This window comes from Diospyros lotus, chromosome 5, assembly GCF_014633365.1.
Source record: "Diospyros lotus cultivar Yz01 chromosome 5, ASM1463336v1, whole genome shotgun sequence".
NCBI lineage: Eukaryota > Viridiplantae > Streptophyta > Magnoliopsida > Ericales > Ebenaceae > Diospyros > Diospyros lotus.
Window position 1 is genome coordinate 34572468 of NC_068342.1, and position 22567 is coordinate 34595034.

The following is a 22567-nucleotide window of genomic DNA, read 5'->3' on the forward strand; positions in this document are numbered from 1 at the left end:
AGAGAAATTTGTGGATTTGTGGATGCTGATTGGGCTGGTGCTATAGAGGACAACATGTCTACATCTGGGTTTTGCACAAGATTATGGGAGAATTTAGTAACCTGGAGGAGCAAAAAAAATCGATAGTAGCAAGAAGCAATGTTGAAGCCGAGTTTCGAGCCATTGCACAAGGAATATGTGAGCTGATTTGGGTAGAAAAGATAATGAAAGATTTATGGCTACCAATATCCTCACCAAAGATGCTGTATTGTGACAACAAATCAGCCATTAGCATTGTTAACAATTTGGTCCAACATGACGGGATGAAACATGTAAGGATCGACCGACATTTTGTCAAGGAAGAAATAGACAGAGGAGAGGTAAGCCTTACCTATATACCTATCAAGAATCAAGAGACATATATCCTTACTAAAGCCATGAATAAGCAAGGGTTTAAATCCATTAGAGGCAAGCTGAGAATGATAAATATCTATTCACCAGCTTGAGGGGAGTGTTGGAGGAAATTAAGGTAAGTAGCCGAGAAGATAAGGATATGTCGAGAAGACAAGGGATATCATGACTAGCTTGAAGAGATAGAGATATGCTCTATCATAAGAGAAATTCTAATCTATAAAATAGAGATTATTATTGTTATAATCTATACCTAAAAAGTAGGAAATTTTCTAGTTCTATATTTTAGGAGATTTCTTAGGAGATCATGTGTATAAATTAGTTCTTTATGTTTCAAATCAACGGAAGTAGTTTTCCAGTTAAGAAACTTCCGATCCATTTATTTCATCAAAATACAACAGCTAACTAAACAACAACACAATAGATAAAGCAAGCTGAAACAAATTCAAGTAACATATTCTTCTACAGCTGCCTCATTAACCAATTGTGTAATCCAGGAAATCTGAGTCCACTAAGGTTATAGTTCTTTGTGTTGTTGCTGGTAGCCCAAACTTTGATGGCCAAAAGATTTCCATTAGTATATCTTGAAACTCCATCGATTGCTTCAATTAGCCTTGTGTCAGCTCCCTGAGGATCTAACTGGCAATTCTCGATCAGTTGAAGGATCGAGAGAGAAATAGAGAGAAACGAGAGTTAATTTAGCGAGAGAAGACGATAGAAACGAGGGAGGAAGAGAGAAAAGAGAGAGAAATCAGAATTTTCAGTGTATTTTCATATATCCTCCGTGGGATGGGATCAGCTGTATTTATTGCTGATCCTAGCCTCCCCCCATGTGCGGGTAACTGCTTACATGTGCTGGGAATGTTCAAGCTGCCAATGCAGCAACAAACTTAGTACAACCCCTTACAACATACTTTGCTAATATACTACTTTTCCCTTCTATTACATTCTAATTACAATCTTCCCCCCTACTTCGTTAGTACATGACACTTTGCAATGCGGAGGCTTTCAACTTTCATGGCATTGTTAGTGCATATTGGCTCAGTGGATACAGGAGGGATGTCAATCGATCCATAAAATAGATGTACCATATGTGAGAAGCATCAATATGAATTTGGCATATAGATGCAAACATTGAAAAAACATCAATAATTAAACATAAAGGTACCATTAAATCCATAATTATGATAATCTAAACATCATAAATAAACCAAACAAAAAAGTATTTTACCATAAGAAAAATTGTCTATGCTAAAAACCTTGTTTTGTCCTTCAGCATGTCCAACCCACTGACATGTGTGTTACTTATATATTCTACAGTGTAAAAGAAATAAAGAAAAACATAAAATTAGTACACATTATTTGTTGAAGAGACTATCTTCTTTTTCCTTGTTCACTAGATGATTTTTTGTGTTGTTTTGTTTTGTTTTTGATATACAGTGCTAGTCCTGCTGGCCTAATATTCTACAGTATAAAAGAAATAAAGAAAAACATAAAATTAGTACACATTATTTGTTGAAGAGACTATCTTCTTTTTCCTTGTTCACTAGATGATTTTTTGTGTTGTTTTGTTTTGTTTTCGATATACAGTGATAGTCCTGCTGGCCTACTGGTCCTTTGGACTCATTGATATAGGGTTTTGATCCGTTACTTGCATAACTTTTTGGATGCCATTTGCTTATTAATAGAAAAAAATAAACACTAAAGCTTGTGTTGGCCGCTGATAATAAGAATGGTATAGTGGTGGTCTTGGTATGATAGAGGTGTGGCAGTAGTTGGTGATCTTGGTATTGAATTTAAATATTACTGTTATTGTCCTTTTGATTTGACATGGAATGTATTTTCCTGATGTTCAATCAAGTAGCTGGGTTTGTTTAAGAAGCTTTTATGTTTTATCATTATTTAGACCTTTCTAATTATTAGCTTTGGACACAATGGACTTCAATGTAAAGTTTATAATTTATTCTTGGGTTTCTAACTAGAATAAGGTTGAAGAACATGGTTTTTCATTTATGATGTACATTTTGCAATGCGAAACAAATAGGTGCTGTATATTGCAACCATGTAGGTGGTTGTTTTATGGTATCAGTAATTCTGGCTAGATTTTCTTCCTACTCAATTTACTAACTCATCTATAACTACTGAAAAAAATGAAATAAATTCGATGCCAGTGTTTGGATGAGGTTCAGGCATATATTCTTGTTGAAAGGTCTATTGAGAGCAACATTCTGGCCATTGATAATGTTGTTGACGAGCTTCTTCATTTGGTTAGTATATTTTCTATTCCTTTTTGCTCTTCCTCATCATAATTTACTTCGACCCGTTTTAGTTGTTGATGTTCAACTGCCACTCTAGAGTTATTTGGGATGCTATTTATAGTCTTTTATTACTGGATCAATAATGTTGTAATGATCATTGCTCTCTGGGTCCTGTTCATGATTTTAAATTTAATGTGTACCTTCCTTTGCCGTATATTTTCTACCTTCTGAGATCTACACCACCTTTCTATTATTTGGTTTAATTGGTGCCTATACAAATCTAATGCTTGTTAGTGTTATTTCATGAAAAAAAAAGAATTGCACAAAAGAGAACTGCTCTTACTAATATTTACCATAGGGGGGGAGGTCAACTTTTGTGGAACAGTGGAAGTTTTGTTAGCGAAATAATGTGTTTTTCTTAATCTGGTCATCTGCCGTTCTTTGCATGTGAAAGTCTGCAAAGGTTCAAGTAACCAAGACTAGTTCGTATGTTTGCTAAGTGAGAACTCTTTCTCTCTTGTTTTGAAGATTAAAATAGATCAACTTGGCTACATAGGTTAAGTTAGGCTCCATTCAGGTACATATGATTCTTCCACCTATTTTTCTGCAACCTCATCCAATAGCCTAATTCATGCAATGTCATTGGTTTCTTTGTATTCTTCTTGGTGACTCCGTTATTACCATAATGCAGCTGAAACATTAATATAATACAATATAGACTTGATGACTTGACAAATTTTAAAAAAAAGTAGTACCCATTGCAGCAATGACACGGTAACATGTTATATAAAAAACACTTGGCGGGGGAAGCATGCTGGGGCCAATAAGTAATCTATTTCTATTAATATATTTCTACTTACATTGAAGGTAAGGCACCACAAATATCTTCTTTGTAATGCAACCATCTCTTGCTTTTTTCTCAATCTTCATTGTTATAATTTTGTATGTTTAAGCTATCTGGTGCATTGTTTTTTTTTAAATAAGCATATGGACAAAAAATAATTTCAAGGGGAGCAAGCACAAAAGAATGTGTTGGAAACTATGGTTTCTGCTAAATATTAGCAACAGAAAGTAAATCATCCAAAAAGTACTAGATTAAGGACAAGCAAAAGTGGTTTCATTCAACCACATGAAAATAAAAAAGGAAACAATAGGGCCCTTAGGACAAAAGACCGAACTCTCCACTTCATCAAATGGCCTCTTGTTTTTCTTTTGCTAAATGCACCATCAAACAGACAAAGAAAAAGTCATCTGAACTGATCTTTGATAGCCTGGTGGGCAACTCCTCCTCCAAGGGCATACTTGATATTGTGGTGTAAATTTAGGCTGCTGCATACTATGTCTACCGCATACTTAGTTCTTTCATATACTTGTTACCATTTTGATAAATTTTCACTGCACATTCTATTGCTAAGTCATGTTTGCTTGAATGCTATTTATTGTTGTTATGAAGAGATTCAACATGTACGCCATATCCAAGACTTATTCCAAGAAGTGTCCTGAGAGAGTGTGAAATTATAAACTATATCTTCAGAATAGGACTTGTTAGGGAGGTGGCAGAGGCGTACAGAAATGTCTTGGGGGACTGTTAGCTGCTAAGTTATGTTTCCATGAATGCTAAAAATTGTTAATATTTGAGATTATTGTTTAGGCCTTGTCTAGGAGTTGTGGGCCAAGAAATTTCATGAAGTCACCTGAATTTATGATTTTCTTTCTGCCAAACGTTCTCACTCTTTGGAGGATTCACAGCATAGTTTCTGTTCACATGTTTTGAGACCAAGATGTGTTGTGTTGTGAAAGCGTCTGAAGCAATTAGGTTATATTTTTAAATTTGGACATGTTGACAAGATATCAAATATGTTCGTAGGAGTGACATCATTCGTGTCAAGGTGTGTCTGATATGGATGTGGCTGCTTCCTATGGGTGTCTGTGCTGCTTAGATTGCTCCAACTCCATTGCCACAATCAATCATTAGAACGACAATAAATGTCTTGTTGGTCATTTGGACAAGGCCTTGATCTTCTTGTTTTTCTTTGAGACACCACCTGACAATGAGAATTAGTTGATTTTGTATTCTTTTCTTACTTTTGAAAGATTGGAATGCCAAATTATAATAACTGTAGGTTGATTGGTTTGGAATTCTAGTGAAGATGTTAAGACTGAGCTGAAAGGTGAGGTAAACACAGTTATCCAGGGCAATTTTAAAGGTTGAACTTTGGAAAACGGAAGTTGCAGGTAGAGGAGCTTCACATCCCAATTGAGAATGTTGATCCTCATCATGGATACCTCTATGCTTTAGCATCTTCCTCATTCCTCCCCACCCTTCCTACTCGTCTGTATTAATTTTGAACCAGGCACAACCATTTTCTAATATTAGAAGTTAGAAATAGCTATTTCAGTTTTAATTTTATATTCTAGTAAAATATGTTTGACTTGCAATTGCTAAATATATGCTAATACATAGAACATTAATTGTATGTTGACAATGCAGAAATTAGTCTGCCTTTATTGGCGTGCTCTCTTTTTCTTGATCTCTCAATGTCTTTTTTTGTTACCTTTTCATGTTCTCACTTTCTCTATTCTCATGAAGGTAATGCTTCAGTACTATATTGAGCGACAATGCCTGTTGAAGTGCACTAGACAGATGTTCATGCATGCATGTAAGTTTTTGTGAAGCTGGTTTTTTATATGTTATTGTTGCTATCTCAGAGGCATTTACCTTCCTTTGTACTTTATGCATTATTTTAATATAACTGAGAGGTTTGTTGTTTAACCATGATGGGATTTGTCATAAATCTTTGTTGAAGCAATCCTTTGTTTTCTTGAATTGTTTGTATGATTGTTTTGCGCGATTGGTTCAATAGTAGTTGTGATCCATGCTCAAGTGATTTTCTAGTTTTGTTAATCTCTTGGTTTGGTGAATGTGGAAATCAGAAGATTCTGTCCTAATTCAGCAATCTTCTCTACCAAAGATTGCTGCCTTAAATCCAGTTACCTTCCTTGTTCATATTAGGAAATGTGTTATAGTCAATCTGTAGGATTCCCTAGTGTTTATTAGCTGTTTCCTATTTCAGAGGTAGATTAGTTCTTTCCTCCTTGATATCAGTAATTTCCTATTCTAAACACGTAGCCTCCTTTGCCTTGGCCCCCACCCCCAAAAAATCAATTTTATATGTTTAATGTAACCATATGAGTAAATTGCAATAATTTCCCCGAGGTTTGCCTTAATTGCAAAAGGTACTCCTCAAGTTTTGAAAATAGCAAAGACTATGCCTGTAGTTAAAAATCAGTGCAAATTGACCACTATACCTTCATTTTCTCATCTCTTCTCTCTCTCTCTCTATATATATATATATATATTTTTTTTTATTTGATAAAAATTTATTGAAAATCTAATTTTAAACTGAAAATATAAAAATATATTAGAGCTATAGAATATAGTAAAATACATATTTTTAATTTAATAAAAATATATTCACAAAAAATTAGTTCTAAACAAAATAAATATATATTTTTTTTCTAAAAATACATCTAAATATGTTTTATATGAAAATATTATATATATTATTTATATAAAAATTGAAAGATCTTCAACAATTTGTTGTGACCCCAAGGTTTGGCTAGGATTTAGAAAGGAATTTGGTAAGAGTGTAGAAAAGAGAGAAGAAAGGGAGGGAGAGACAGAACACGAACAAAGTGAATTGAGGGAAAAGAGAGGAAGAACCGTGGGAGAGTTAGGAGAATTAAGAGGGAGAAATGGAATTCCAATTCATTCATTCATAATCTCCATTCTCTACTTCTGTAGCCTATTTATAGGCTGTTACATCTTTTTAGTTAGTAACTAACTGTAGTTACAACACCGTAGTAGCCTAAGGTACAACAAAGACAAATACATGTAACAAAAAAATTACTCTTATGCCCCTGGGGTCGTGACAATCCCCTCTCCTTGAAAGGTTTCTTGTCCTCAAGAAACTTATTACAACCGAGCTGTTGTTTCTTCATCCAATGCCCATCTTCACCATCTGGTTTCTTCTGCACATTTTCTTGTTCTTATCTCTTATTTTTCGTTTCTTTGGCTTTCCCTTTTCTTTTCCTCAATAGTAACAGTACTATGACTTACTGCAACACCAAGTTCAGGCATCCACGTCTTCCTTATTGCCATTAAAAATGGTTCCAATTGAGTTGTTAGTTCTGCAACTATATCATTTCCAATCATAGAAAGGAATTCAAACTTCTTTGTAGGCCAAAATTTGATTTGACATGGCAGCTCTCCAACTGAAATAGGAATAAATAAAACAACAAGAGTCTCGTTCCCCTCAATAGAAATTTCTTCCACCAACTTCCTTTCATCTTGTTTTGCTTTTTTCTTCTGCATCCTCCTCTTCTCCAGATCAAGAATATATTGTTAGAAGGTTTCAATGTGATCAATTTCTTCCAAGTGCGAGCATCCTCCATCAATCTCCAACCAACCTTGAACTATACTCCATTGGTCATCCATTTTGATTAAAGCATCGATTCCCTCACCATTGTCTGAGTTTTGAGGGTCTATGCCTTCATGAAAAATAGACTTACAATCTTTAAACTCCAAGGTTGGTGTAATTGTATCCTCTCCCCGCTTCACAACCTCTTCTTCTTCCTCATCTTTAGTAGAGACCTCCTCAAGTGGAGAAACTTTTACTTTCTGATTGTGGGTGTACACTAAAGGCTCACTTTTAGTTGATTTTTCCTCTAGTGGAATTGCAATACCTGCTTTAGCAATTACCATTCCTTTGTTGTCATTCTAAATTGCTTGATCCAATTCATGTTTTTCCTCATTCTTTGCAGCTACCATTCCTATTCTTAGGACCTCATCAGCCTCATACTTTTTATCAGCTGCATGAGCACTATCTTCCTGTTGCGCTGCCACTTCATCAACTTCTTGCACTGCTTGATTAGTAGCCTTAGAAGCTCATTCGATCTGTTGGTTGCTCTTAGGGTAACCATTAGGTGGCAACCCATGCTTTCTGTAAATGGCTTCCAGCGCCAACTCTTGCATAATGGCCTTTTTAGTTGCTGCTTGTACTGTGGCCAGAAACATCATTCTCACCATAGGCTTTAGCGTATTATTGAGACCATTAATGAATATCGATAAAAAATAAGATTCGGTCAAAGTTGGATGGTATTGGAGCATAAGTGCTTTCAATTTCTCAAACTTGACTAGGTACTCCATAATCGGGCCCACTTGTTTCAACTTGTTGAGCTTCTTTTTGTAACTCTCATCTCTGAATTGATTGAAGGAAGCAGAGTATTCCTTAGAAAAATATTCAGTTGGAATACTAACTTGAAATTTATATTAAAATAGGATCAAAAGGTCGTCCAGCTATCTACTGAGGCCCTTGATTCCTTTTCTTGTTGCAGCACATAGTCCTTCGGCCATCTTCTCAGTTCAATTCCTTGAAAATTCATTGCTATAACAACCACTTCCTCAGCTTCTAAGGATCTCTTTGGCAATTTATTTCGGCAATTCAACAAACCTAAATTCATTGGAACCTAAATTCAACAACCTAATCTGCCTAGATCATTACTTCAAGTTCGGTTGAGAAACAACCTACAGGTATCACCTCTAAATCACCTGAATCCAAAAATTTTCGTGACCCGATCGACTTTGTTGAGCTTTCTGAGAATTGCGTACTAATAGCTTCCAAGGATATCCTTCCAATACTCGAGTTAGTAAACCTAAGTTCGCCTTAGTAATCGCTTTGAGGAGTCGTCTACCAAATTAATGCTCTGATCACAATAATTACTGTTGAGAAGCAACTGGCTTCTTGAATTGCCTATATCTAATTCAACATTAGAGATTCAACTGCTTTGAATCAATAGTCGAAAATCATTTGGATCTGCTTCGCCTCGACTTCAACTGATCACTGTTAAGATCAACTGCCTGACTCACCGCCGAGGAACGATTGGCTCCGTTACAATCCTTCAAAGTCGACTCTAGATCACAAACGAAAATAATCGTTGGAAATTAATAACAGAGAAGTATTCTTTCACTCGCTTGAATTTTGCCAGATCTGAAATTCACCACTAGAATCGCCTAGGTGTGCTTCACCTTTACACGTCTTCAAATCTAAGCTGAGATAAGCAAAATTCCCAGCCACAAGACCACTACTTGCTTCGCCTTTAAGATTCGAACTGAGTGTCACTTAACTCTAATTCACCTTCAAATCCGAACAAGAAGTGCAAAAATTACATGCAACAATCGTTGGCTTGTTCTGCCTTCCAGAATTGCGACAGCCAAAGATTGATCAGTTTTGCTTCAATTCACTTGAATTCAGTGCCTCTGGGCTGCAACTGAATTCCCAATTAGAGTTGAGAATCGCGATGGATAAACAACCTCCGGACTTCCTTGCATTCTGCTCGCGATCACTATAGATTCAAGATTGCTCGGACCTACTTCTACTTCACGCCTTCACTACTTGCCGGAATAGAAGTGATTCAAGGATTGCCCCAGTTGCGCCTTCTTCTCACCCAATCACCGTCCAATGGCTTCAGAATCATTGGAATTCACTTATCTCTGCCTTGGGCTCGAAATCGCCGAACTCTGCTTCAAGGAAATCGATCGGATCTAGTAACGCAATCAGAGAAACTTGAGTTTATCCCGCTTCCGTATTGCAGCTAGGATCATGATCGGTTGCGCTAGATTCCTCGTTGAGGAATGTCGCCTTCAAAACTCAAGTCGGATCGGATTACGAAATCAACTTTGCCTACAATTTGCCAAGAATCGTTGGCGTTGCTCCTTCTCGCCTGAATCTACTTCGATTATCAGCTGAATTTTACTCACTTGAAGCATCAGAAATCGCTTGGTTCGTTGGAAGTGGCTGCACTGAATTGCCTTGGTTAATTGCTAAAAACCTCCGGATTACAGTTGAGAATCGTCGACTGTGATGCCAAATGTCATGACCCTAGGGTTTGTATAGGGTTTAGAAAGGAATTTGGTAAGAGTGCAGAAAAGAGCTAGAAGAAAGTGAGGGGGAGACAGAACAGGAATATAGTGAATTGAGGGAAAAGGGAGGAAGAATTAAGGGAGAGTTAGGAGAATGTTATGGTCCACCGCAGGGTATGGGCCTTGTCCCATATTGGAAGTTCAGGCTTCTGGTGTGGGGTTTATAACCTCTTGGACACCCTCCCCTTAATAGCTAGCTTTTGAGGGGGAGTTTTACTCGTGGGTTGTAACAAAGAATTAAGAGAGAGAAATAGAATTCCAATTCATTAAATCATTCATAATCTCCATTATCTACTTCTACAACTTATTTATAGGTTGCTACATCTCTTTAGTTTATAAATAACTATAGATACAATACCATAATAGCCTAAGATACAACAAAGACAAATACATGTAACATAAAAATTATTCCTATGCCCTTGGGGTCGCGACACAATCTTCTACCTTTTGTCATGTTCCTAATAACTAAGGGGGATACATTCTTGGGTAGAAGGAATGGGTAGATGAAAGATCATTCTTCTATAAGGAAGTTATATAGTTGCAATATTTTGAAAGCTGTAACTTTGAAAAGGGGCAATCCTTTTGGCGCCAAAAGCTAGCTACAATTAGTATATAGTTACTGATTGCCTTCAGTGTAAGAGGAAGAAAAGAAATTAATCAAAAACTTCTGATTTACCTCTCAATCTCTCTTTTCTCTCTCTTTGTCTCGGATTTCCCTCCTATCTTTCTATCTTCTCTCTCCTATTGAAATTCTTCTCATTTCCTTCTAATTTCTTAATTGGATTCTCACCAATTCAGTGAGAACTCCCTGTCAGATTCAAGGATCTGACATTTTGGTATCAGAGTTAGTCTTAGGCTGGCAATCTTGCAAGAATCTTCCCTTTCAATGGTAGAAGGCACCAAAATGAAGCAAATGGAGTTGCAACTACAGCAGGTGGTTGCAACGATGGTAGAATTGCAGAATCGGATGGAATCCATGTAGGGCGCCATAGAATCAAGGGTGGAAAAGAAGCTGGACAGTGCAGTTGAAAAGTTAAAGAACGATATTGAAAGTTGGATGAGGGAACAAAATGACCAAATGCGGGAACAAATGTAGTAGTTCATGCTAATGTTTGCAAGACAAAACCAGGTAAGTCTTTCTCTCAAATTCTCTCCTGGGGAGAGATCAGAACCAATATTAATTGGAAGTGGGTGTCAGATTCCAGATCTGACCGGTTAATCCGAGAACAGCGAGGGAAAGGAAATAGAAGACTTGAGAGAGATGGGAGGGAAAATAGAGAGAAATTTAGGAGGGAAATGAATTGAGGAGGAAACTGATTTCTTGATTTCATTTAACATATTCAAATAAGGTGCCTTGATCAGTTTATATACTGATCAGAATCAATTTGGTGCCAAAAGCCATTAGCTCGCCCATGCGAATGTACAAGTGGCCATGTGCACTTACAAGTGGTCTTCGCACGCGCTGAATACGTTTTCACGCGATTATGGATGCTGGGACAGTTTCCCTAGCTAAGCACAAGGATTTATTTACATTCTATTAGTGCAATTATACTATTATTTCTACTAACAACTAGTTAGCGTAACATTCCTGGCCCCTTAAAATGTTTCTTGTCCACAAGAAATATGTAATAGGCTGGCCATATTGGGAAATTGCTGGAGAAGTTTTGGTAAGTATTCCCAAGTATTGTTATCGGAATGCAAGGAAGACCATTGAACTAACGCCTGAATCATAGGAGCGCCATTGTGGTGTGTCACTCGTCTGTCTACGATGGCCATGGGAACGGCCTCCGGTGGTATTTCGCTCGCTATAGGAGGTAAGCTCGGTGTAGAGCTGTGGCTACCCACTGACTTCTTCAGCAAGGATACATGAAAGACTAGATGTATTCTTGCTTCAGTCGGTAGTTCCAGTCTGTAGGCCACAACGCCGATTTTCTCTTAAATTTTGAAAGGGCCATAAGACTTAGGATTCAACTTTGAAGTGGACTGTTTAGTCAATGCCTTGTAGTGTTGCGGATTGAGCTTCAAGTAGATTATCTCCTACAACAAATTCTCGTTCGCTCCTCTTTCGATCAGCTTGTTGTTTCATTCGGTTACGTGCCTTGGCCAATTCCTCTTTCACCATTCTTAATGCTTCTTGTCTCTGCTGGAGGTAGGTTTCCACAGTGGCTACTGTTGTGTGACCTCCTAGGGCAGGAAGTAAATCTGGTTTGTAACCATAAAGGGCCTCAAATGGAGTCATCATAAGTGAGCTGTGGAAACTCGTGTTGTACCACCACTGTGCCATTGCCAGCCATTTATGCCATCCTTTGGGCTGCACAAAACTGAAGCATCGTAGGTAACTTTCCAGGCATTGGTTAACGTGTTCGGTTTGGCCATCCGTCTCAGGATGGTATGCGGTAGACATTAGAAGTTTGGTTTCGAGGCCTTTCATTAGCTCTTTCCAAAATAGGTTGGTAAATATTTTGTCTCGATCATAGACAATTGATCTAGGGACGCCATATAGCTTTACCACATTATCCAAGTAGATCCGAGCCACCTCCTGAGCTAAGAATGGATGGGTTAAGCCGATGAAGTGGCTAAATTTGGTGAATCTGTCTACAATTGCTAGGATACAATCCTTTCCCTCCGACTTTGGTAGGCCTTCAATAAAATCCATAGTAACATTAGTTCAAGCGCGATTTGGAACCTCTAAAGGTTGAAGCAAGCCGGGGTGGGCCACTGTTTCATGCTTGCAATGTGTACAAACCTTGCACCTCAATACATATTCCCACACATACTTCCTTAGTTGCGGCCAGAAAAATAACTGTCTAACTTTGTGATATGTGTTTTGGATACCCGAGTGTTCTCCGATTGGAGATCCATGCAACGCATGAATTATCTTGTCCTTCAGCTCTTTGCAATCATCGATTACTATCTTGCCTTTGCATCTGATTACTCCATTGCTAAGTGAGTATCCTGGTTTGCTAGTGGTGCTCATGGTTAGCTGTTCTAGAAGATTCTTAGTCCATCCGTCTGTGTGGTAGCTGTCAGTAATTTCTTGGAACCAATCGGGTACCACTGTAGATATGGTTGCAGCCATTCCTTCTTCATGGCAGCGAGATAATGCATCTGCTGCAATATTTTCTTTGCTCTTCCTATATTGAATCACATAATCTAAGCCCATGAGTTTAGACATACTTTTTTTCTGTAGCTGGTTGTGCAACCTTTGTTGTAAAATGTATTTCAAACTCTCATGATCTGTTTTGATTATAAACTTCCCTCCTTCCAAGTAGTGGCGCCACCTTTCTACTGCCATTAACACTGCCAGCAGTTCTTTCTCATAGATACTAAGGCCCAGATGTCTTGGGGCCAAGGCTTGGCTAAGAAAAGCCAAGGGTCTTCCATCTTGAGTCAATACCGCTCCTATGCTCGTGTTGCTTGCATCTGTTTCTAATGTAAAGGGCTTATCAAAATCCGGCAACCCTAGCGTAGGCATGCTGCTTAGAGCTGCTTTTAATTGCTCAAAGGCCTCTTTTGCCTTAGTACTCCATTGGAACCCATTTTTCTTTAACATTTCTGTCAGCGGTTTGCTTATAGAACCATAGTTCCTCACAAACTTCCGATAGTAACCAGTAAGCCCCAGAAAACCCCTTAAGGCCCGTATGTTGGCAGGTTTGGGCCAAGCCATAACTGCCTCAATCTTCTTGGGATCAGTCCCCACTCCAGCTCCTGATATAATGTGCCCGAGATACTCGACTTGGGGCTGCGCAAAGGCACATTTCAACCGCTTGATACATAGCTGATTGAATCGCAAGATCTCAAATGTAGCCCTAAGGTGGTAAAGGTGTTGGTCAGCGGATGGGCTGTATATTAGTATGTCATAAAAAAAAACCAGCACAAACTTTCTGAGGTAGGGTTCAAAAATCTGGTTCATGAGGGCTTGGAATGTAGCTGGGGCATTAATGAGGCCAAATGGCATTACGGTAAACTCAAAATGCCCATGATGTGTTTGGAAGGCTGTCTTGTAAGTGTCATTAGGATGGACTCTAATTTGGTGGTATCCAGCCCTTAAGTTTAGCTTAGTAAATATGGTTGCATGTTTGAGTTCATCATGTAGATCATCAATGATGGGAATAGGGAACTTGTCCTTAACAGTTATGGCGTTAAGTTGTCTACAATCAACACAAAAATGCCAAGTTCCATCTTTCTTTTTTACTAATAGAACAGGGGAAGCAAAAGGGCTGTGGCTTGGGCGGACTAGGGATTGATCTAACATTTCCCTGATCATTTTCTCAATTTCGGTTTTGAGTTTAGGCGGATATCGGTAAGATCGGATGTTAACAGGTTCGGCCTGGGGTATGAGGGGTATAGTATGGTCTAAGGAACGTTTAGGAGGTAAAGTCTTAGGTTCTACGAAGAGATCTTGATATTCATTCAACAATGAATCTAAAAGGGTCAATTCAAGTACCTGTTGCGAAGATTTTGAGCTTACTGTCTGAATTTGTTTCCCTTGCTGATCGCTGGCCTCAATGGAAAATAGATGAGCCACTTGTGCCCACTTCTTTTTGAACATTCGTTGTAACTTCTTGGCCCTTAACAACTTGCATGCTCCTACCTCATGTGGCCCTGCAGTACTACTCTTTTTCCCTTTTTATCCAATGTTACCTCCATGTTATTAAAGTCAAAGCTAATGGGACTCACTTCCCGCACACAATATGACAGCCCTGATATTAGGGCCCGTCCTGATTGCCTCTCTTCCTGGTGGTCTACCACCTTGATATACCATGCCTCCTTGGTTTCCTCTGATCTGTCCCCTTTGTTTCTTCAGCAACGCGTCAAACGTCATTTCCTGTAGGTAAGCCCCTTCCACTGCTTCCGGAACCGTCCTGAGCCTAAGAACTTGGACTGCTGATCGAAGCTCCTCATTAAGTCCTCCTATGAAGCTGGATACAAAATAATCTTCAGTGAGGCCGAGGTTCCGATTGAGCATCAGAACTTGAGCTCTTCGAACTTCGCTTGATAGTCCATCACGGATCCTTCCTGTCTCAAGTGATTAAATTATTGTACTATATCCAACCGTCCCCGTTCTCTGAATCTTTCATTGAGGCCTTGAGTGAAGTCTTCCCAATTATAGTTCGCTCTTACCGTGGACCACCCTTGGAACCACACATCTCTTTCATTGTGAAGATATGCTACTGCCAAGGCCACCCTCTGAATCTCTGGTACTTGGTGAATCTCGAACAACTTCTCACACCTTCTCAACCACCATCGCGGTTTAGTACTCTCGAAGATTGGGAGTTCCAGTTTAGGAATTGGAAATCCCCGCCTCCAGTCTACTACCGGTTCATCGCCAACTGTCGGCTCTTCTTTCGATACGGTAATTCTCGCTTGTCGGTGTGGTATACCAGTTCCCTGTAGAATTGGTTCTGTCCATTCTCTAGGTGGAAAGTCAGGGGAGATCCTTACCTGTGGTTGATTTGCAAACATCAACATAAATTGTTGCAGCTGATCCCGCAACAAATTTCCTTGATCTCGAACGTCTTGCAATTCCTCTCGGATTTGCAAGCGCATATCCCCCCTGAGTCGATCGGCCAGAGTCTCCAGCTTCCTATCCACTGCTGATCCGATCCTTTCTTCCACTATATCAACTCTCCCTTGCATTTCTGATACTGTCGCTGTTACCTGTTGGATACTGTCGTTGTTACCTGTTGGAGCTGCATCTCCATCTGACGCATTCTCATACTGTTCGCCTTCAAACAATCTGGCCCAGAGCTTGCTCTGATTCCAATTTGTCAGATTCCAGATCTGACCGGTTAATTCGAGAACAGTGAGGGAAAGGAAATAGAAGACTTGAGAGAGATGGGAGGGAAAATAGAGAGAAATTTAGGAGGGAAATGAATTGAGGAGGAAACTGATTTCCTGATTTCATTCAACATATTCAAATAAGGCGCCTTGATCAGTTTATATACTGATCAGAATCAATTAAGCGCCAAAAGCCGTTAGCTCGCCCATGCGAATGTACAAGTGGCCATGTGCACTTACAAGTGGTCTCCGCACACGTTGAATATGTTTTCACACGATTATGCATGCTGGGACAGTTTCTCCAGCTAAGCACAAGGATTTATTTACATTATATTAGTGCAATTATACTATTATTTCTACTAACAACTAGTTAGTGTAACAATGGGGCAGTTCACAAGCCTACTAGGACTTCTGAAATTGAAGAACCAACTAGCAGGGATACTTTTGAGGGAAGAAGACAAGGGGTGTAGACTCCCAATTCCAGCTGTGTATGCCCCTACCTAAAATGGAAATCACAGTATTTGATGAACACAAACTTAGGTGGTGGGTGAGAAGGTGCGAGTGAATGTTTAGTGTGTACAACATTTCAGAACAACAGAGGGTTAAATTGGCCTCTGCTTACCTTAATGACATAGGAGACGCATGGTTTCAAGGTTGAATTCAGGATAGGGACGACTATCAATTGACAAAATTTGAAGAAAACCTATGCGAAAGATTTGGAGATAGAGGTTTGATGGATGTTGTCGAAGAATTTAACAAGCTGAAACAGGAAGAATCGGTGTGGGAGTACCAATCAAAGTTTGAGGAATTAAAATCACTTATGTTGAACCTTAATCCTCATCTAACTGAAGCATACTTTGTCTTAAGCTTCATCAACAGCTTGAGTGAAGAACTGAGGGCCACAATCAAAATTTTGAGGCCAAGAATTGTAAGGAAGCAGCAGAAAATGCTAGGTTACAAGAAATGACCGTCCAGGCTTTAATAAAGAAACAACGATTGCAAGCAAATGGGACACGTTCGGGGGCCTTCTAGCAAGGAAACAAGGGATATGGCAAGGAGGAAATCAAATTTAGCCCGGAGTTGAAGGGGTTAACAACAACATCCACTAATAATTCGGCTCAAGCACAAGGAGGAAGGACTATGGAACAAAGGAGGCAGGCAGGACAATGTTTCTAGTGTGGAGACAAATACACTCCTGGGCATCAATGCAGGAAGCAATTACTTTGGCTAGAAGGAGAAGAAGTAGTAGAAGAGGAAGAGGACTCAATGGTTGACCCTGCACCGGGATAGCAATGCTCGAGAATACTTGCCGAACCTGCCCCAACAGTTTCTTCAAGCAACCCAACTTCTCTACATTTCTTGAGGATTAGAAAATTTTTAGTGGGGTGGGGGAATTGTCATGTTCCTAATAACTGGGGGGGGGGGGGGAATACTTGCTCGGGTAGAAGGAATGGGCATATGAAAGGTCATTCTTCTAGAAGGAAGTTAGATAGTTACAATATTTTGAAAGCTGTAACTTTGAATAGTGGAAGCCCTTTTGTTGCCAAAAGGTAGCTGCAATCAGTATATAATTACTGATTGCCTTCAGTGTAAGAGGAATAAAAGAAATTAATCAAAAACTTTTGATTTACCTCTGAATCTCTCCTCTCTTTCTCTCGGATTTCCCTCTTATCTTTCTGTCTTTCCTCTCCCTCTGAAATTCTTCTCATTTCTTTCTAATTTCTTAGCCAGATTCTCACCAATTTAGTGAGAACCTCCTGTCAAATTCAAGGATCTGACACCTTCAAACTATTCAAGAGCAATCCCAAGAAATTGAAGAATTAGAACCACACCAAAATTGAATTTCCTTTTCTATCTGCAGATTGCTTCTCTTTCATTGTTTCTTTGACTATGACAATTGATAATGACTTCACTGATTGTTACATTTATTTGAAAATTTTACTTGAAAGTGAAAAAAAAAGGGTAGAAACATAAATTGAATGTAGAAAGCATCTGTTGGATTCATGATTAAACCCACTAGGCATGAACCTCGCACTATATTTGCTGGGTTCAATTGAACCTAGTAATGCAATGCTGAGTTCAACATGATTGAAACCAACAAATCCAATGCTTGGTTCAATCATAAACCCAAGCAGATTTTATTGTTGGGTTAAATCTTCCGACAAGGCAATGCTACAGATGTTTTGGATTTTATGGCTTCAATAGCATTTTGAATAGGAAAAATTTAGCCCTTGTGAATGCTCACCAAGCTTTTTTCAGAGATGAAGCATGAACCCTTCAAGAGTAACACTTTATTTGACAGAAAAGGGAGATAAGGAGGGAAAGAGAGCAATGTTCTAAAAGGCGTCCGCCAAGGTGTTAGGCGGCCCTTGGCTATCGCGAATACTGGCAAATTAGCACCCTAGGCGCCGGGCCAGATCAATCTGGCCCAATTGATGCCTAGGTGGCGCCTAGTAGCTTGGGTTGCCTAATTTTCGAAGACTTACAAACTTCCATTGACCTCGATTTCTCTCTTAGCCCCGATTTGTGTTTTCGGTATTTTCCCTCGGTCTCGATTTCTCTCTCTCCTCATCGCCACCACCAATCGTCTCTTCGATTTCTCTCTCGCGATGGTGGGTTTCCGTAGCCGGCTTGGTGGGTGCGACTGTGGTCCAAGCAGCGTTGGCGATGGCGACGATGGTCTGATCGGCGTTGGCAGGGGGTGACGGTGCGATCAGTAGGTGCGAGTTAGAGAGAGAGAGAGAGAGTGAGTGAGAAGGTTGAAAATGGGGGCGTTCGAGTACCGGGGGGGGGGGGGAGAGAGAGAGAGAGAGAGAGAGAATGGTATTTAGAAAGAACGAAAAAATAAAATAAAATTTTGGATAAACCCTTCTCTAAGCCATTCTCTACAAGTAGCATACTCCTATGTGTTCTAAGCCATTCTCTACAATTACCTCAAGTATATTTTTTAGGCCCCGCATAGGTGCTAGGCCCTAGGTTGGCGCCCGATTAGCGTCTAGCGCGTTTTAAAACACTGAAAGAGAGAGTGGATAAAGAGGGAAGTCCATCACCACCCATTGCCCTTGTTGTTGAGGAATTTTTGCTGTGACAGAATTGGTCAAAGAAAGAGGGAGAGAGGATAGAAGAAGAGAGAGAGATAGGAGAGAGAAGAGGAGTCCGGGTATTTTGGTCATTTTGAAAATTTTAATTAGGGTTACGAAGTGGCAAGGGGTTTAGTGTGACAAGATTTATAAATAGAAGGGAGGTCAATGCTATTTTTAGAACCTTAGTGGTATTGCCTACATTTAAGCCAAACCTTAGGGGTACTGAGCGCGTTTTTCTATAACCATATTTGCATGATGTCTAAATTAATTAAATATTATATAGTTATGCTATTAAAATTATGGATGATTTATTTTAAACATATTTCTTGATCTAAATCTTAGTAGTAAATAGTAATGTATTAAAAGCAAAGAAACCATACCACTAAGAAATAGTATTAAATTACTATAAAAACATTTTTTTAGTATTGAAACTTTGGGGTCTATGGCAGGCTTGGGAGATTAAGATAGGGCTCAATTTTCACCAATACACCTATGATAAACACATCTCAATGTGCTTGACCATTCCCCCATTTATAACTATATCCAACCAAGCCACTTTGTTTTACCTTGGCTCTAGTAAAGGTGTCATGGAGTGTCGTGGATTTGTAATTGTTAAGTTGTGCCCAAGTCTTGTTTACTCAACACAACATGGAACATTTAGGACTCGGGAACATATTTGGGCTTGTAGATCTCGAGATAGAACCAAAGGAGGCATACTTTGGTAATTAGGTGTATTAGGGTTTGGTAGTGAGAGTTGGAGATTTATCAGGGTCACTTATCCCTTCCCATCTCTAAGCAAGATTGATTTGATTAGCCTAGAGGAATTTGTGAGCCTCTGACTGTCCTGTACCACTGTTACCAGGTTTGCTTATCCCCTTGGGACCTGTGATTTGGATTGTGGTTCTTTTGTGTCTTTTGATCACATGGAAAGCCATTTGGATCCCCAAGAATGTGGATCCCAAGGTATGTATGAATTTAGTTAAAACAATTTAAAACTAGGGAAGCTATTTAAAGTCAGAATAATTTTCAAAGAAAATTAAAGAAAGGAAAGCTTGCCAATGTATCACTTTCTTGAATATTCTATTACATTTTGAATTATATTCAAACTTGGCTTGCTTTGTTTCCATATGATTCTTCAATGCACAAGTTGTACAAGAATGTAGAAAAGAATTCAAAACAAAGCCAAACAAACCAGCTTCTATAAGAGCAAAGTATCAGTCTTAACTAATTTCGAGCTGAGTACAATTATAAATGTATGACCTAAAACAATGAACCAATTAAGTCTTAGCATACTAATATACCTTGTACTATGACCTGAAATGTATTATATTCCTGATAACTATGTTCTATACATGTTCTAAGGCTGACATTCCAGGTTTGCTTGCGAAATCATGGTTTAGGATGGCTGGGCCACTCTTGGTTTTGAGCTTTTTTCCCTTCAAACACACTAGATATAACAACCGAACCTTCTTTTTCCTCTTTATTTGGCTAAAACCACTCACATTGACTGTTGATTCTCAAACCAACTAGTTCTACATTGACATGGGAGGAGAACAACTCTGTATATTATAAGCATTCCCATATGAATAAGGAGGTGAGCTATTTTCTTTTGTTTTCTCACACATGCAACATCAATAGTGGAGGGGAAAACTCATCTTTTTTGATTTTTCTAGGGTAAGAATGGATTAGAGCACTATAATCCACATAAAAACAACATATAAAGACCTAACCCAGTAGGTGGGAACCATAATCCTCATAAAAGATGACAATTTTGGAAATATAGGCAAAGTGATAGCTACCCACCACTAGAAATGGCCACAAATAATTGAGCTGTATCTTGTCTGTAGTTTTGCTGATGACAATACCACTAACATCCTTATAGCAGATTGGATTTATATATACTGTTGCAAATGATTTGACATCACATTGTGGCTTGCTAACCTTGTCATTATTGCTTTCTCTTTCATTCTAATATTATGCCTAAGGTCTCTGTTGGGCAATTTTCTATAATATCATATATATGTACTTATATCGTGTGTATTATGTTTCCTTCTTATACTGTTAACTTTGATGCAGTAAATGTTGAAACTTCAAAAAAAGGTAGCATGGTAAAGGAGGTGGTTCAAAAGCTGATATCTGATGGTCTAGAAAGCAGACTACTATCTGTCATGCTAGATCTTCTATCCTGCAGTCAACCTGAGCACATGGTGTGTTTATTGGTTTGATGATTTGAATTCATATGCTCTATAGTTCGTAATTGAGATGAGTTTGTTGTAGTGGATGTGTGGCCATTCAAGGAAGACAAATAAAAGGCAAGATCTTAATAAAGTTGGAGTGGCACGTATTGAAGATAAATGTAGGAGTTACAATTAAGATGGTTTGGGCATGTGAGAAAAGATTAATAGAAGCATTTGTGAGGAGAGTGTGTGAAATGGAGGAAATTTGTAGCAAATGAGGGTGAGGAAGGCCAAAGAAAAGTAGGTGGGAACTCTTAGATGTGACACTAAATGTAATGTCTTGCAAGGGATGTGGCCACGGATAAAGATGGCTGGAGGTTTAGTATTGATGTGGTCAAACTCTGCATGGTGAGATAAGGGCCTGTGATTGTTGTACTCAATGAATGTGGGGAAAAAACAAACTCTATGTTGGGATTATCTAAGAAGATATAAGTTACATGTTCTGTAGACCTATTTCTTCAAACAAAGTAGAACAAGCTATGAAAATAGGAGGAAAGGTAAAACAATTGGATAAGATAATATATGGATAAAAGCTTAAAAATGCATCAGAAGAGAGCATTTTATGCTTAACAAATTTATTTAACACTATCCTTTAATCAAAGGATTTGCATGATGAGTGGAGAAAGAGAACCCTAGTTACCATTTTGGAAGCACGCAAGTATTATGATGCTGCTCTCATATTCTCTTGTAGGACTGTTGACCTTTTGCCCTATCATTTTTTTTTCTGGTTCTTGGACTCACTGATGTACATGCTTATTACTGAAAATATGAATGGCTGTTTGTTTTATTTGCCACTTCCATCCATCAAGGTCCTCATTTATTTTTAACTTATACATTTGCCTATCTAGGATGCTGACCTTTTCACTCTATGGGCTGAGGAAACACTGATTGAAGACAATTTGGTCCTTGATATTCTTTTTCTTGCTTATTACGAGTCCTATTGTACTTGTAATGGCAAACAGTGGAAAGAACTGTGCTTGCTTTATGAGGTATAGTCATTTTTCTTTTGTTGGTGCTAGATCCTATGCCCTTCCACAGCTATTTCTTAAGGGTTGCATAATGCAGAGAATTATATCTGGGTCTTCTAATTTTGGGAAGCTGGCAATATCAGCCGAAGCGGTGCAGTCCATTTGTCATGCTAAAGTTCAGTTGCTTCTTATTCTCATAGAAACCTTGGACTTGGAAAATCTTCTCCAAATGATTCACGATGAGATGCCTTTCAGGTTTCAGCAACTTGTTAGTTTCTTTTTCTGTTCAATTTTTTGTTTGAAATTATCCTGTTTTATGAGTATTTGCTCCTTAGAAGATACCTCAAAGAATTTCAATGCTAATTGTTTTTACCAGGAGTCCATCTTATCAGATACAGGTGATTTTCCTTCCATCCATTTTGCACTGGTCAATGACCTTATGTTAAAGCTCATGCATGAATTTATCAATTCAGGCGTTGAATTGTAATACTGCCGTTCCATAGATTTAGGTCATGATTATTTCAAATCTTTAGATGTAAAATTTTTGATACTTTCAAGTCCACATTCTGGTTTCCTTGGAGGATCGAGTACAATTGCAAGTAGAGAAGAGAATACAGAGAATAGGATGAGTTGATGAGGTTGATACCACAAACTGAGGCAATGTTCTAATGAATATCCTGAGTTGACTTGTTTTTCTGCTTCAATTGTGGCTATTAGTCTCTGGCATCCTTCCTTCTGTGTAGTATTACCGTTTACCTGTTGTGTTTTGAGATCAAGAAAAAAAAAGGCTAAACTTATTGGGTGACAGAATAATTGCCTGTCATCTTTTTATGGTGTTGATTCAGTGTCTATGGAGGATGAAGAACAG

The 22567-nt window shown here is 38.6% G+C and overlaps 1 protein-coding gene across 2 annotated transcripts in view; it reads left to right on the top strand.

The window, feature by feature from the left end:
• The window catches only part of LOC127801127 (uncharacterized), a 152411-nt gene that overhangs the window by 23108 nt on the left and 106736 nt on the right, over positions 1-22567 (top strand). Inside the window, exons 3-7 of one of the 2 annotated variants that reach the window (XM_052335997.1) lie at positions 2562-2657; positions 5239-5308; positions 20571-20701; positions 21580-21720; positions 21797-21954. In XM_052335997.1, coding sequence (XP_052191957.1) covers positions 2562-2657; positions 5239-5308; positions 20571-20701; positions 21580-21720; positions 21797-21954 — 596 coding nt within the window. Of the gene's footprint in view, positions 1-2561; positions 2658-5238; positions 5309-20570; positions 20702-21579; positions 21721-21796; positions 21968-22567 lie in introns of those variants that run through there. The other variant, XM_052335998.1, reaches the window with a different exon arrangement.